At 44.8% G+C, this 16,610-nt stretch overlaps 1 protein-coding gene across 4 annotated transcripts in view; it reads right to left on the bottom strand.

The window, feature by feature from the left end:
- Positions 1–1,268: 1,268 nt before the first annotated feature.
- LOC135912564 (rho guanine nucleotide exchange factor 10-like protein) overlaps positions 1,269–16,610 on the bottom strand; it is an 83,119-nt gene continuing 67,777 nt past the window's right edge. For all 4 annotated transcript variants that reach the window (XM_065445048.1, XM_065445051.1, XM_065445049.1 and 1 more), the window contains 2 exons: positions 15,606–15,897; positions 1,269–8,487 (listed from right to left, as the gene is read on the bottom strand). In XM_065445048.1, the coding sequence (XP_065301120.1) occupies positions 8,016–8,487; positions 15,606–15,897 (764 nt within the window). In that variant the 3' untranslated portion in view covers positions 1,269–8,015. The remainder of the gene's footprint in view (positions 8,488–15,605; positions 15,898–16,610) is intronic.

The raw sequence follows: 16,610 nt of genomic DNA, 5'->3' as shown, positions 1-16,610 counted from the left end.
CTAGTTACACTTAGAATGAAATGTGCAGATAAAAAAATCATATGCTGCGTTCCTTTTTTGCAAATTTGTCGGTGTGCGAGAACGGTGCACATCTTTCAGATAGAATTAAGTTTTGTGGCTAAAGCACATTTATCGCCTCATTAATGCAGCAGTCACACGTTACAATTAAGCGCGAAATATGTCCTACACAATTCCAGTCAATGTGTCAGTTTGCTGAGATGGTACAAAACACATAGTCATGGGAACAGAGCCTAAGTGTCCTTATATGCACTAACTGATATGATGCACTAAATGAACACTTATTAAGCAATACTAAATTACACTGGTATGGTATTCTTCAGAAAAGCTATTTATTTATTTGGCACAAAACAGTTATGAAGGCCAAATTTCCCTTTCATTGCCAAGCATTGGCACTTATATGTAGATGATGTCCCAGATTTCAGATTATCTTGAGATTGGGCCGCTTTCTAGCTGAATAAGGTTTTGGAACTTGCTAGGTTGGGCCTTTGTTTCCTTTAGAACGCTGCATAGTTATTTGCCAATAAATAACGAGCAGGCACTATTAAAGCCTGCAACATTGCGGCAAGCTGTTGCTAGAACTTTAGACTGGTGTTGCTACCCATCATTTTGTTTTTATGTTCGTTCTGGCCTACCAAGCCACCCGAATTTAAGGGTGGTCATTTTTTCATTTCAGGAGCGTAATTTACCATGAAAGTTTGACTGAAAAATAATAAAATTCTGGTGTTTTACATGCCAAAACCACAATCCAATTATGAGGCACACTCCGTGGTTTTTTTCACATGCACCTAATGTAGGGTTACCATGAATGTCCTTGCATTTCACCCCATTGGAATGTGGCAACCATGGCCACCAAGCTATTGCTGCAGGTCATTACAACTTAACTCAATATTTATCTTTAGTGTCCTTTTAAGTAGGTATCTGTTAATGAAACTGTGGCCGGCAGGTTCTCATGCCAAATTTAAGCTGCCAAATTCCCTAGAATACAAACAATGTGCTTCCCATAAGATTTGATGACCATGTACCACGTGGCTGCTTCATGCATGCATGCTGCAGTTTTTTACTGGCACATGAACAGACTTCAGACAGCCAGTGCAACAGGCGAAACTGCATTTGCAGCAGCAGTGTCCTTGGAGGCATTTGATGAAGTAGGAGTGAAGTGAAACTGTCCAATGTAAGCGGGACAAAAATCGTCTTTCACTGGCCTCTAACATGCTATCCAATGTAAACAAACAAAAAAGACACACACGTCCGTTTATATATATAGACAAATTTGCTTTATTGTAGAAGTGTAATGCTTACAGATAAACAAATATTATCATTAGAAAAAAATTTGTTCTAAAAGTAAAGGTGGTAGGGACAAAAATGTGCTCTTCTAACTAACAGAACAGGACATGCTACTTTGTTTTGTTTTTTTTTATCCGCTTACAAGTGTATCATTACCACTTCCACCTAACACTTGTAAATGATGTCACAAAAGCTTTGTGCAATTGAAAATGTGCAGTCATCTTGGGGAAAAAAAAAAATGGACAAGCCTAACACATTCAATAAAAGCAACAGTAAAACAATGTATGGCAGTCGTGCATAGTAATACCCATCTCTAAGAAAACAATAAAATAACACATTCAAGCCAAAAGTAGACGCTGCCTTTTTTGTTTGAACTGACTCGGGAATAGGCTGCCCATGCAGCTGCAGGTGTGCTCGGCTTATACGATGCAACAAGCACAAAACCGCACAGAGATAAAACAAAGAAAACAGAAATGTCATCAAGCTGCTGTGAGCTCATCGAGAGTATACAAAGATTGTTTCTTGCTTCTTTTCTCCACACTGTATACACGTGACTTGACATGCTCACGCACATGGACGCAATATATATATATATGTCAATTTATATATATAATATGTATATATTTATGTACAGAGGAGGCATTAAATTACACGCAAACAAGTTTCTTTTCCGCTAGATTGCTTCAAGCTGGTGAAAAAGAAACAAGATGTACACGCACAATGTGTAAAAAAAGTAATGGGGAAGGGGGGGGGGGCAGCACTGGCAACGACACAGTAGAGTCTCGCAAGCGAAGGACAACGACAGCTCGCACAAAATCACCACCACGACAGGAGTAGGAAGAACATTGGGAACTCGAGAACTTGGGGAGGGGGGAGCGACACAGGTCACTAGTCGCATCAGTAGCAGCAATGGTCTTTCACTTGGCTCTCACAAATACGCACAAAGACATTACACATCGATATAAAGGCTACCCCGTAGAAAATACTTGCAAGAAGCCGTCGACGCCACGTGTGCTGTCGGCGGCCGGCGGCTGCCCTACCATTTCTAGAGAGATTCGTTCCAGCGCTACACAAATGCAGCACACACATGGGAACACATTTTCAACCCCGTGTTCTTTTCTCCATCGTTACCCATTCACTCGGTGCTGGCCATTTTCTACCACAAGAACATTCTACAAGGTTCCTAGTGCAACCGTGAAACCTCATTGCAGCAACTTCAGCAGCAGGTTACTACGACATACAAGCATCTAGTGTTCCAATGTGTGTATTGTGCGACTCTACCTTTGAAGTTGGCAATTGCGAGAAAAATTTTACTGTGCCTGCGATGAGGTTTCACTGCAGTAGCAGTACACACACATAGAAAGTGAAAATAAAAGAGAAACACTTCCTCTATATGTCTTTGCAAACAAGCTAATACTGGCTATCTAGCAGGCACACTTGAGAGAAGGAGTAAGGTTTCGGAATTGTGCTATCTATGTGCCGAGACAATGGCGATTCTTGCGGGAACACTTGGAAATCATAAACCATGAAACCAGAGGCACAAGAGAAAGTTTTTTGCACATTATTAAAGCACTGGGCTACTGCACTAGACCTGTGCGATTTTCAGCCCATCCACGATGTAAAGGCCCACATCTAGTGGCAACCCAAGCGCGACAATTCTGACGGCAATGGCTCGCCCACAACCGCAAAGTACCCGGAAAGACGGTAGGACCTCTTGACTACACTTCTGCTCTTGCCTTTCTTAACAGTTCTTTTTCTCTTTTTCCTCCTGCTCATTGAAAATGCAAGCATAAAGATTTACTTGAGAGCTGCTGTTTCTGCCACCATACAAGAGTGGCAGACACAACCTTATGCTGCTGGCTTGCGTGCATTACACAAAGCCAGCTTGAGCACAGAGTCATAGGGAGAATTGAAATTGGCAGTCCAAAAAAAAAAAAATAAGAGGCAGCGTCCAAACAGCGTTTGTGGTGGCTTGCAAGAACACCCTGATGTGGCTTCAGTACTCATCAACCTTCTCGTGTAGCTCAAACAAACAACAAAAACATACAGTGCGCAAGATAGAACGACTGTGCGCTGAAAGGTTGACAAAAGTAAGTGAATGCGTGTATTCCACCATACAAACAAATGTGGCACTTTTTTTTCTGTGCAATGATACAGTATGACATGTTCTTGCAAAACATTAAAGCTTTAGAAACACTGAAGCTGCTTCATTAATGTGAGAGAGAGAAAAAAATTAGCATGAAATTAAAAGCGAAAATGACTAGCAAAAAGCAACTTGCTTTCTCGTGTATTTTCTTACGTTGTTCATTCTTGCGCTTTGGTGGCAGTGCAGCGCGGCCAACAAAAAAAAAAAAAAAAAACTTTCCAAATGGCAGCACATGTGAGCGGCAAATGGCAATTCCAGCTCGGATTTCTCAATCAATACTGGGTGCTCCAAACCAACTCCTTTCACCTTTCGTCACCAGCTTCAGTGGAGCACTGCCTACTTCATCGCCAGAAGCAGCAGAAAGATGGTGCAGCAGACAACGAAAATGAAAAAAAGAATCAAATGAAAAAAGAAAATCGTTGTACAACTACAGTGGGTGCCCTCTTGAGGTCTGCAGTACAGTATTGCCAAGCAAGAGGCTCCCAAACAAATGTGTGAACTGTTCAAAGCACGCCTTTAATGTGTGGCTTATTTTAGGAAACAAAAGAAAAGGGCACTGGCATAAGTTTGCTGCTGGCTATATAAAAAAAAATAATGACAAAACGGCCTTTGGTATTTAGGAACAAAAGCACAGCGATGCAAAGAGTAGTTTAGGAACATAGCATACAGACGCCGGGAGGGGGCAGGGGGCTGATTTTCTTATGATGATGTGAAGAGTGAAACGTACCCTGGGAGAAACAAAATTATGTGCTTGTTCTACTGCTGACCCGTTTCCATACCTTGTATATTATCGCACCAGTGAACGTTGCACGGCCAAGGAAAGTAACCACAAGTGTTTCCTGCTCAAAGTTCACAAAGTCCTGCTGCTAACGCGCAAGCTGCCAAGAGTACCCAAAATGCAAACGTGCTAATGAGCCGCAAAGGCCAGACAATGAAGCAGTTTACAAAGGCCCCTTAATGTGACAATAAAAGCTGTTGTTCATGTGCTGCTGGATAGCACAAACCAAAATAAGAAAAAAGAAAACAAGTGGAATCATTTACAAGGAGTGACCTTCACCACAATGCAGCCTGAAGTGAATTCGAAATAAATAAAATTTGCCAACTACACAGTTCTTTCCATGGGCAAGCTGGGAGACATACAAAAAGAGTGGTTGCCCAAAGTGATAGATACAAAATAAAAGCCTCGAGCCCCTAATGTTAAAACCAGGTGAAGACATTAAGAACCAGTAAGTTATGCCAATGAACGAAATTCCCGAGGCTGGCATGTTCTAGCTATTATGCTTAGGAGAAGAGGCCACTGAAATGATGTGGGAATATAATATAAACAAGCTTTTCCTTTTCTTTTTTTGTCAAGATATCGATGCACAAGAAGAAAGGAGGAAATCTGCTAGACAAAACCAATACCATATACTACTTGGCTATTTCACTGGCTGGAGATGCAACCGAAACGGTTTGCAACCCAAACTCCATACAAAATCAAAATAATGAAGAAGATAATCAGCAAAGCACAGTACAACCTCACCAATGTACTTCGACCATGATAGACAGAGCGAGCGAAAGACAAAGTGCTCTTCCAAGACAATGCACGGTATGAATTTGATGATCCGAAAGGGGGTGCATATCAAAATGTTTTTGACCATGACTGCATAAACCGGGAACATGCATGAACCGGGAATGTGTAGATAAAGTTCTATTGTGTTACTTTTCCCATTTTACAATGGTACTGCGTACCCGGCTAGCTCGCCAGATATTGCAAGTACTACATGCATTAGCTGCTCCCACCAGAAATCTTGCGCACACAACACACTCCTAACTGGGATTTGCAGGGAGTGCAACACCCCCGAGGTGCTGCAGCAGGAATGGCTTTCCACAAAGGTTGTAACTGTCGACTCCAGCTTAACGCAGAGTCGAAAGTTGCAAGGGCTTCCCGAAGTACCACCTTCTCCGCATTCCCCTGTGTTGCATAGCATAGGGCTTGCTGGAGAACTACTCGGCTAGTGCGTGCCTACCCCGGCATCTGCTTACACGTGCATAATACATTTAAAGCAAACATCCGAGATTATGCACGAAAATAATCAGCACTTATCTGTGGTTGCTGCCTTCATGGCTGTCCCCAACGCAGGGAGGAAGGGGAGGTAAAACTTTTTTCCTGCCAGATTGCGGATGCAACAACCAAACAGAAAGGCCATTAACTAGCAAATGAGAGTGGATAATGCAACAACTCTAAATGGAAGAATATATATATTTTTTTTTGATGAAAGGAAATTTTTCAAACTGAGGCACATTTTTGAGGGAATGTAGTTCAAGCATTCAAACCAGCATTCTGTTGAAGCCATGTTGTTAACTTGGGAGCCGTACCGCTCTGCTTATGTCAGGAACGGCCAGTGGAGCTAACCAGGTGGAGTTATTGACGAGAATACCAGACACCGTAAAGAGGACTTAAATCTCGAGAAAAAAATGAATACTTAAATGTACAAGTAAATAATGGCTTGCCACAGACAGGGCAACCACAGGTTGTTAAAAGCTTATCAAGGGCACCCTTTAGCGTGTGACAAAATGCCTAGGATTGAATAAACCGTAATGACTGTTTTGTATTGTCAAAAAAACAAACAAAACAATGTCTGCTACCACAAGCTTCAGGAAGTTCTTCATGTATGCGTCTTTGTTCAGAAACCACAAGCCACGGCAGAAAGGAAACGCAGAAAATGCCAGCTACAGAAGTCATTACGAGCATTGTAAAACATAATCAATGGATAGGGCAGTGGTGAAACACGCGGACAAGATCCACGTGAAGCTGAGTAGGGCACCCACTTGGACATGAAATGTTCAACTGGGGCATGAACTTTAACCACTCCTACAATGGCAGCAGGAGCGCATGAAGTGCTGCCCCGCAGCTCAAAATGAATGCGAGGAGAAAAAAAAAAAAACCAGGGGAAGGCACAACACACTTGCTTCGCAATACTTATGTTAGCCTTTGAATGAATCTCGGCTTCCACCAATTCCATATACAATGATGAAAGGTACTTTGGTGACACCAAAACTGCAGAAATAAACTAGGCCAACTAAATCTCTAGTGCCACTGAAGTGTGTGAAGGTTCGCAATCCAGTCTTCTAGAGCGTCCAAGCTTAGCTACGAGGACAGATCAAACAGAAATGCAAGAGAACAGTCACACGGAGCGTCACAAAAAAAGAAGAAGAAGAAAGAAGTCTGCAGACACACAGTCGTGTGCCACCAGAACAATGTACCTCATGTTGTGAAACACTCGTGATGCCTTTCGTTATTTTGCAGTTCCTTCACACATTCTCTTTTTGGAGACAAAACATATTTCTTGTTCATGTGGAAAGTTAGGCGACTACTACTACTACAACAAGCTTTGGCTGTGTAACACTTCTGCGACGATGGAGGATGACAGTTGAGCACAATAAAACACCAAGGTGCAATTTCAATATGCTATCCTCTCGGGCTCAAGCCTACATTTGCCAAGAACATGGCAACGGCACACAGCTGGCAGCAAGGCGCATCATCGAAAAAACCCGTTTCTAAAAACCCAGCAGAGAAGGCTCCCCCCTATCGCACGCTATAAACATTTCTTTCTTTGCTCAGAAGCATCCCGCAGAAAATTCTAGAGGTCAGAAGGAAGGAGAGTGGACGTTGACTTCCCGTCGCGACATTATTTCGTCACTACACACGCTAGTCATAAATGTGAGCTCCTTAGGAAACTCGAGATGGGACTCATCAACTAGTCGATACCACCTGGCCAGCCTCTAACAAATCTTTCTGAATTTTTTTTTTTTTTGCTCCAAGGGTGGACTGCACTGTGCATCATGTTGAGCAAGGACAAGCCCTGACCAATTAAAAAGCATCTAGCATTCACAAATGTACTTACTGCACTACCTCAACAGATTTTATCTGAACATGTAGCAGCCAGGGTTACACAATGGTAATTTGCACCCCTTTTCTGCTTCCACTCAGCTCAGCCAGCCTTTGCTCAACAAGTCAATGTGCCAAACGCACAGCTGCTTTTTGTTTGCATGTGACAGTGGCCAAGAAGTTGACAATCCAGAAGTCTCCAACACGAAAAGATGTTATCGAAGAATTTAAAAAATAATAATAAAGCTTTCTTTTGGTATGGTGCCACACTGACAATTTCGTTCTTCAAACAGAAAGATAGAGAAAACAAAGAAAGTATCTATATCAACGTTATGTTTCGTGCCCCAAACTAAAAGCAAATACAGAGCAAAACAAAACTGACCCAAACTTGAGTAAAAATGGCTCCTGAAAGTAGCGCAATGGCGTGGAGGTTTTCAAGCTCTCTTTCCAGAATCACCTTCAGTCTCCACCATTCTCGACCAAAACCCACTTCAATGCATGCACACAACCTTCAAAGGTGAGGAGCGTTATCACCCAACCGTCAAGTGCCTTGCACAAGTTGGTAGAGAGAGAAGCTAGCTGCATCACGAAGGGGGAAAAAAACCCTACGTATCCGTCTTCATACATAGTCGCGAAGCAACTTGGCCATGTCCTGCTGAGAAATGAAAAAAAGACTGCGATGGCGATCCGGCTTCAGACTTTCATCTCCCAGATGAGCACGAGGGCATCGCCACTGGGTGAGGTGGCCAGGTGATCACCAACTGCCCTGCGCCAATTGACGTAGCCGCAACCTCCAGTCAAAGTGAGTAGCGTCTTGCTTTGTGGCCCGCCGTCTGCGCTGCCCCCTGAACCCGAATGGTGCGCTCCCCTTGGCACAGGCTGACCTGGTCGCCGCGGCTGCCGCAATGTGCCGTACGCCGGCCCTTCGACCGATGACAGTGATGGTGACGGTGACGATGCGAATGATGACTTGGGCCCCGCGTCAGATGAAGAAGATGAGGTGCCAGCTGCCTGAAGTACGACGCCACCTTGCGCCGCCGCAGCAGCCTGGGCAGCCGCATTGGCTGCGTTGTGGGCGTCGCAAGTGGCTGCGGACGAGTCGGAGTCTCCCGACACCTCCATAGTGGAGAGGTCCCAGGAACGTGGTCGACCGGGTCGGTGCGACCTGTGTTGGGCAAAGAACGGGCTTATTGGTAAGCTGCCACATACTATGGGGGCTAAAAATTTTGTAGATACAATTACCGTATTTACTCGCATAATGAATGCAAATTTTCTTCCCAAAAAATGTATGCAAAGCTGGGGGGTGCGTTCATTATGCGGGGTAAAATTTTGAATGATATTTTTTTTCTCGTGGCCACCTCTAAAAAAGTAAGTTTTGCCCGAAATTTGAACATCGATTGCAATAGCAAATGTGTAGACAGCTACACGAAGTAAGGATAGTAGTTTTATCAGCTGTATAAGCTTGCAAACATTCCCTTCAACGCAAACTGAGCACCGAGAATGCAGCACGCACAAAGGTATGATCCGCCATCAACTCAGCCCCCCGACGCAGATCACTTTGAAGATCTCGTGCAATGCGCAGGTGCTGGCTGCCGGAGTAACCCCCCCTACGGCACCATGCGCACTACGGAAGACAGCGTGTTTCCTTCCCGCTTTCCTCTACTGTATGCCGGAGATTGAGCCGCGGGCTCGGTTGTGTCTGAATTGCGGTTGTGCGACGCACAGTTGCTGCCAGAGTACAACGCTGCCACCCCCCCCCCCTTCTTGGGGCTTTTTGCGTGCCGAAAGAGGGCGCGCGAGATTGAGCCATGATCGTCGACTTCCTTCATGCGCTTTCACTCACTTACACAATGTGGTGCTCAGCGGCAGCGGCGGCGAAAATGCACCTAAAGCGTCTATAATTGATATCGCAATAAATGTAGGTGACACGGGACGATTCAGCGTCAAACAAGGTGTCGGACACAATCGCACTCGCGGAATCGTACCGTGTGTTTCCTACTGCATGACAGAAAGTTCAGGGTGAGGTCATTATGCGAGAAAAAGAAAAAAACACACTTTTTCATTGGAAAAGTGGAGCTGCGTTCATTATGCGAGAGCGTTCATTATGCGAGTAAATGCAGTATGTGCCTGTGCATCTGGAAGGCTACAAAGGCACAAAATGAATGCCACCTACATTATGGACAATTGCTTTCACATTACTGCAATACTTTTTCTACAGCAGCTGACTGGAACCTACCTCACTTCAATATCCAATCAATACTATGTGCTTTCACACCGCTCTATATAACACAGGCAGTGTTATATAGGATTTTTATATAGGACATAAGATTTTTTTTTTTAGGCAGCCCTTCATCTTAAGCTTAAAGAGTAAAAGCACCAGCTCCTTAAGCTTTCAAGCAGCAACTCATAACTCACTTCTAGAGCCTGAGTATGCAATGTGCTCATAGGCAACATGCTGCACATGAATCGAATGTTACGACCGGCACCGCACGTCAGCAAGTAGCACATTTCAATAAAGCAGTACCGGCTCTTGCTCAGGAGGGGGGTCCTTGTAGAAACCCACACACATGCAACAGTAAAAGCTGGGCAAGTCATCTACCCTGCCGCAGTGTTCCTTGCCAAGGCTTGGAAATGCTGCTTGATATTGCTTTTGCGCTACTGCACAGTTGTGCTAGAAAGCTGGAATTTTTTCACACACTCTTAAAAAGTTTGCAGCCTTTGGGGCTTATCTTGTCCTACAATGATAATCGTCATCTACCTTGCACACCTTTCCTTTCTTTAACACTGCACACCTAGTGCTTTCAGGTTGCGAATGGCATGTGCGTTATCAGCATGACATAGCATTCTAGACAGGAAAGTAGCAAGTGCACGGTTTTCAACAAAGAAAATGCAAGCAAGGCAGATGACAATTATTGTTGTGTGACAAGATACGCCCCGAAGGGCACATACTTCTTTAACATTGCGGATTTAGATAAAACAAAATATAGTCGACTCCCTTTAATTTGACCCTGATGAGAGCCGATGAAACTGATCTAGTTATCTAGGCGGTTCAAATTAAACAAGATGCATAAAATATGCCAAAAAACACAGACGATTCATTTGGCAGTGTTCAACTAACATTATAAAGGCGCTCTGAACCACTTTTTAGCGAAGTTTGAAGTTAAAACAGGCTACTTCAGAAATACCTTGCTGCTAAAGGTATTTCAATGCATTCAGCAGAAGCGGAGTTATTGGCAATCAAACACCCCTTTCTCGGTGCTTCCACTCCTTCTTCAATGGCTTGCACTACGAAGACTATGATGGAGCAGCCCATGCCCACAATGCTTTGTCTACTGAACGTCACTGTAGCATGCAGTTCTAATTTGATTTTCAATGTTCATGTAGACACCGCTACTTCAGGTTTTGGTGTCTCATGACGCACGAAACGTAAGCCAGACACGGTTGTCCTCAGCCAGCCACAGTGCGCTCAGCCAGCAGACTCGTCGCAGCAGCCCGCGGCGGTTGCAGTATCTAAGCTACGTAGCAGACCTGCAACTGTAGTGCCTATGCGCAGTGTTTGCTTTATGCACGACAGGGTCTGAGTGCATGCTCGCACACACATGCCCCAGGTTGGCTGTACTAGGGGGTGCTGACCGGCTTTGTCCTGCTCTAGCTTGACTGACGGATGGTAGCCACATTCAACTTGCACATTTTGAAGCACTATCAATAGCTCGATATGAATTGATGACTGCCAAGGCTTCTAACCAGGAACAGCCAAGAGTGAATGCACACTGGCAAGCGTGCATGTGGTCTGACCTTAAGTTTCAAGTGGGTCGAGGCTAGCTGAATGTTCAAAACTAGTCAAAATTACCAAGACCCGACGGCTACAACATTGATAAGCATGGTGGCCAAAGTTTAATTCCTACGTGGGCAGCCACGGCCGAGCATGAGCAGACGACAGTCAGCCTCATACAGAAGTACGCAATTATAATCGAAATTCGAAAGCAGATTTTCACTTACTTCAGCCTGTTTGTTAAACTTCGTCAATAAATATACACAGTAATGGTAGGAAGAAGCGTACTGATCCAAACACTTTTCTTGAGTGATGTCAGCTATTGACCAACAGCAGCCGCATGTGAGGATCTGCTATATTATGAAATAAAGCATCCAGAAAAGATAGGAGCAGGCTTCTGTTGAAAAGAGAGTGTTTGAGAGAAAAGTGACTTCACACTCTGCATACGAGCTCCACGCACCGCGCACAGCTGCAAAACTTGGCCGAGATGTTCACATCACCATATGCTATCCGCAGATTATATTTTTTCACCAAGCCCGAGACATTGTTCAGGACCCCTTTAACACACCCCCGAATCAAATCTCCACCTACTTTTTATGCGTCCAAAGTAGAAAACTAACGCAGGAATTACATTAAAGCTTCTAAGAGAAATAATAAATCTAACATGCACCCAATATTTTAGCAAGAGAAATGTATGTGTTGATACATGTGTTGCACAATGATGGGCGGGTTGATAAAGTCAGCTTTGCCGTGGTACATTTGCGTTATGCGGTAAAACATGGACGCCACAAAGGCAATTTTGGTTTCATATCCGATTTCACTGCACAGGCTATTTTCAGCCAATTTCCTGGAAAAATAAAAGTTCTGCATTAGAATTGGGTAAATACCATAATTGGACATTGTGAGCTACGGTTATTGCATGAAAATCTTCCTAGGGCTGGCCTAGAATAGGCGTTTTCGACAGGTAATGATGTTTATCCCAACGCATTATTCACTGTCCCCTAAGCTCAGCCGAGACAGACACGGCCACTAAAGGGGTCACCATGGGTGTCACCACAGAGGTCGGGCAGTGACTGGCCAAGTTCAAAATGTACTGAGTGCCCAAGTTTGAATTATCTGGCGAAGGGCAATTTTAGGATACCGTATTTACTCACATGATGATTGCACTTTTCTGTAAAAAAAATTTACGCAAATTCAGGGGTGCGATCATTACGTTGGTTAAATTTCCTGCAAAAAGAAAAAAAATTTTTTTTCATCTCACATTTGCTGCGGGAAAACAACAGATCATCAAATAGGCGGCTGCCACTGTAACAGTACGGTACACCAAAACAAAAATGGCGGCCGGCAGAGCAAGCCGAATGCGCAGAACGCGATTCTTTTTCTTCTCGTGAGTACATAGGTACATTGAAACAGTTTCTTCCATATCAGTAATGAATAACGTCGCTAATATCGACAAGTTTGTGGCAATAGCGTAGCCATGACCACTTTGAGGGGACAGAAACAGAGATGGGCGCGCTTAGCTGCCAGTGACAGAAACACATGGCGGGCACGCTGCGGGAAATGCGACATTTGTCTTCACTACTATCTTAATACGGCACGCTTCCGCTATGGGTGGGCGAATATCTTAGCTGTGTTACAAGCGTCGGCATATGAACAGGGTACACTTCTGACGTATCAGTGTAAACGTGGCTACTATCGTTGCCGCTCGCGATGTGTTGCGTGCCCCGAGTGCAGACGAGAAGAATCGAAAAGCGCCTTTTTTGTTGTTGTTGACCAAAACCATTATAAAGCCTACAAATAATAAAGGCAAGACAAGTTTGGTTGTAGTTTTTTTTTTTTTTCATGGAAGTGCGGAAAGTGATGAAAGGAATGAAATGAGGCATCTGCTTAAGGGGGGACGCGGGGATCAACTCCAGAAAAACGACCCAAAAATCACTTTTTAGAAAGTTGCAGATTTCGAATCTTTGACCCCTTTTCTATAAGTTTTCCAAATATTTCCGCTGAAAACGACTGCTAAGTACCATAAATAAATATATACATAAGGCAATACAGCGAAAATTTCGTGAAAATCGGTGGAAAAGTCGCGGTTTTCGAGCGTCCCTAGCTCCGGAACAGCAGTACGCGGCGCGGCCATGCTGGTACCGTTGAAAAGCGCGCCTCTTCGCCTTTTGACTCCTCTCTTTCATTTCCTGATAGAGAGAAGGGCAAGCATAAAAAAGCAAAAAGTCTGAAGGTCGCGGAGCTGCTTGTCGCGGCCGCCGATTGGCTTGCTCCGTCACGTGCGTTCTATGAGCCGCCCCGTTGGCCGGGTCTGGAAGCGAGCTGCTGCGGCGTCTGCTTCTCCCGTTTCTTCGCGCGCTGGCTGCAGCCCCTTTGTTTACGTGTTGGATATTCGACGTACGCCGCCGCTTCATCGCTTTAATCGGATTTGAGTTTTCTATTTAATTTTGTGGTTTCGAGCATGACTTGGCGGGCGTGGACGACGAAATACGCGACCAAGCGCCGCTTCGGCAGCCGCAAGCGCAAGCCGCCGAACATCCGATGGATTAGTCCTAGCAGAGTTGCGTCCGCGCGCAAGCTTAGACTGTCGACGCATTGCCGGGCAATTCGCAGGCTGTTGCAGCCTTGAGTTCCAGTGGTGATGATACCGAACTAATAACCGCCTTTTCCGATGCTTCCGGGCCTGCAACGCCGTGTAAGTGCTCCGCGACGTACCCCGATTGTGCCACCGCCGTCACCGAGATGAACGACGAAAGTGCGGTCCAAGCGCGTGCGTCTGCGGCCATGAAGACGAACCGTGCATCAGCAACGGTCGCACCATGCAGTCGCATCTTGAGTCACAATTCATCTTGTCAGAAGTGTTGAATATGACCGCCGCCACTGTCCGCGCGTCACTTCGTTCTGTGCCGGCAACCGAACGGAAGATAGGGTTTGCGGCTGGAGGATCATGCTCGGTGGCGACGGACTCAAGCGAGTCGAGCAGCTGAGAAAAATGCGTTGCGCAAGAAGAGGGCACAAAAAGCACATGAAAGCAAGCATAAAAGATCCAAGAAGCCAAGAGAGCAGCCTGACTCCTGTACCGACAAGGCCGGTGGTTTCTAGTCGAATAAACATGGCCCAAAACTTCAAACACCTTTTTCTCAAAACTTTTTTCTACCACCAAGGTCAACTTGCAAAGCTAATATCTCAGCCACCATTGTGAATATTTTTACACCGTTTGTTTTGTTACACTCATTGTGCACCACTGCACACAGTGACATGTTTTGTTTTCAAAATAGTTGCTTCAATAATTTGTTATATTTTGTTTTCACAGTCTCGATTTTCATGCAACTGAAGTAGCTGCAAAAGAATGAAAATATAAAAAAAATCCGTTAGGCTAAAAAAATTACAGGAATGTCACTGTATGGAGGATACATATAGGAGTGCTATCAAAGTTTGTTTGAACTCCTAGCACCAATATACAGGTGTGCAGGCATTTTGCAAAAATGAAAGCAGAACAATTTTGTAAACAATGAAGTACTTCAGATATTGCAGCCATATTTTCACCATATTTTCACAGCTTTGTTTATGTGATATTATTAACATCTGTGCAAAATTTAATCAAAATCGGATGGTAAATAAGAAAGTTAGCTTTGATCCCCATATCCCCCCTAACTTTTTTGTTGTTGTTGACCAAAACCATTATAAAGCCTACAAATAATAAAGGCAAGACAAGTTTGGTTGTAGTTTTTTTTTTTTTCATGGAAGTGCGGAAAGTGATGAAAGGAATGAAATGAGGCATCTGCTTAAGAACGTTCGGTGTGCGCAGAACGCTTGGTACGGTCTTGAAGAGTCGTTGGCGTAGCATTCGACAGCATTTGACAGATGGTAAGCGCGATCACCATTAGCTAGACTTGGCACACAACATATCACTGTGGCAAGTTCGGGGTGCGATCATTACACGGGAAAGGAAAAAAATCGAATTTCGACGACGAAATTCAGGGGTGCAATCATTACGCGAGTGAGATCATTATGCAAGTAAATACGGTAGTAATGATGACATTTTGGGCCCATAGAAATGCAGGGCACCAGCCAGGACCTTTAATTGAGATTGAATTAACTGGAACTGAATTAACGGAAGCCTACTGTATCTTGTAGTGCGTATTTTAGGTAACAGTCACTGTGACATTGCATCATTTTTGTTGGTAGTGGTAGCACATCAAGAGACAGATTTTTACTTTGGGGTTTAGCACACACCGCCGTTTAGTGCATAGCTATGCCATATTCCCGCCAGGTACTATACTCACGAAACGAAATGCATCAATTTAGGGATAACTAATGCGCGTGCCATCTGAAGTTTGTGTTTCATTCACTCAAAAGGTTAATGTACCTGCATAAGACTTAGAAAATGCAACCCAACCAACGCCTACGTCGACGCTGTTGTTCTCGTGCATGCTATTGTCAGTACCAGATTTTTTCAGCCAGTGAAGGCCAGCATAGATAAATTCAAAAAAGCGCGATGCCATGCTCACCTGCGCCCCAGTGTCGCGAAGTGGAAGTGCATGAGCTCCGGGTCGCTGCGGTTGAGCTGCTCGTGGCTCTCGTAGTCATGCACATTCATGAGGTCTGCGTACAGGCCGTACACCTCGCTGCGGCTCGCCTCGGGGCTGCTGCCACTGTCGTTGCCGCTGTCAGTGCTCACGCCTCCCGCGCTGCTCAGGGTCAGCCCGCTTGCAGCGCTGGCCCGGGCACACAGGGAGAGGCCGCGGGGAAGCGTCTTGGCACCCGACATGTGTATGTTCTCAGTGGCCGTCCGACGAAGCGCTGTGTCGCAAGGTGAATGCAGAGGCAATCAGTATCGAGACACCGAATTCCTCATGAATGTCTACCAGACACGATGTGCACGTACAATGGTGGGAGCCAGTTTGTCACGCTTAATGCAGTGGTTACGGCGGCTACAACTGGAGATGGCACTAGAGTTGTGATGACGGCAACACTTAATGGCGAGGGTAGCACAGGTATTTGAGCATTTTTGCCTTCCACTCCGATAAAGCATGTGACTGCGGTGGCCAGGAACCTAATCAGCATCAGAACGCCACAACCACTAATCCAGTGCAGCAGGTCGAAACCTAGAACACGTGGCCTTTGGCGCTAGCTTCACTGACACTGGAGAGAGAAAAGATTTCCAGCTGTGTTTGTAAGTTATCCTTTCACAAGACCAAAAAAGCCACTCTCACTGCAAAAAATAGGATTTGTAAGCCAGAAAATACGGAAAAGAGAAGACGGGTGGCAGAGCCGCATTCAAGTTCCAACACCAGCCTTTCAAGACTTCCATGTATTCTGGAGCCGTCTGCTTGGGCCTAGTTAATTTTTTATCGGTAAAGGTGGCCTACATTGTATTCTAGAGAGGCCAAAGATTAAACTTGCTGAGTTTCAAGAACATTTCCCTGAGTCACAATGACCAAAATATGAAAAAAATATTTCGAAATCCGTGACATCACTCTTACGCACCTACCCCAAGTTCCGGTGCTAAATTC

The sequence above is a fragment of the Dermacentor albipictus genome, chromosome 2 (genome assembly GCF_038994185.2).
Source record: "Dermacentor albipictus isolate Rhodes 1998 colony chromosome 2, USDA_Dalb.pri_finalv2, whole genome shotgun sequence".
In the NCBI taxonomy this organism is placed as follows: Eukaryota; Metazoa; Arthropoda; class Arachnida; order Ixodida; family Ixodidae; genus Dermacentor; species Dermacentor albipictus.
The sequence above is the reverse complement of the archived record's forward strand: the minus strand, read 5'-3'. Positions and strand labels throughout refer to the sequence as shown.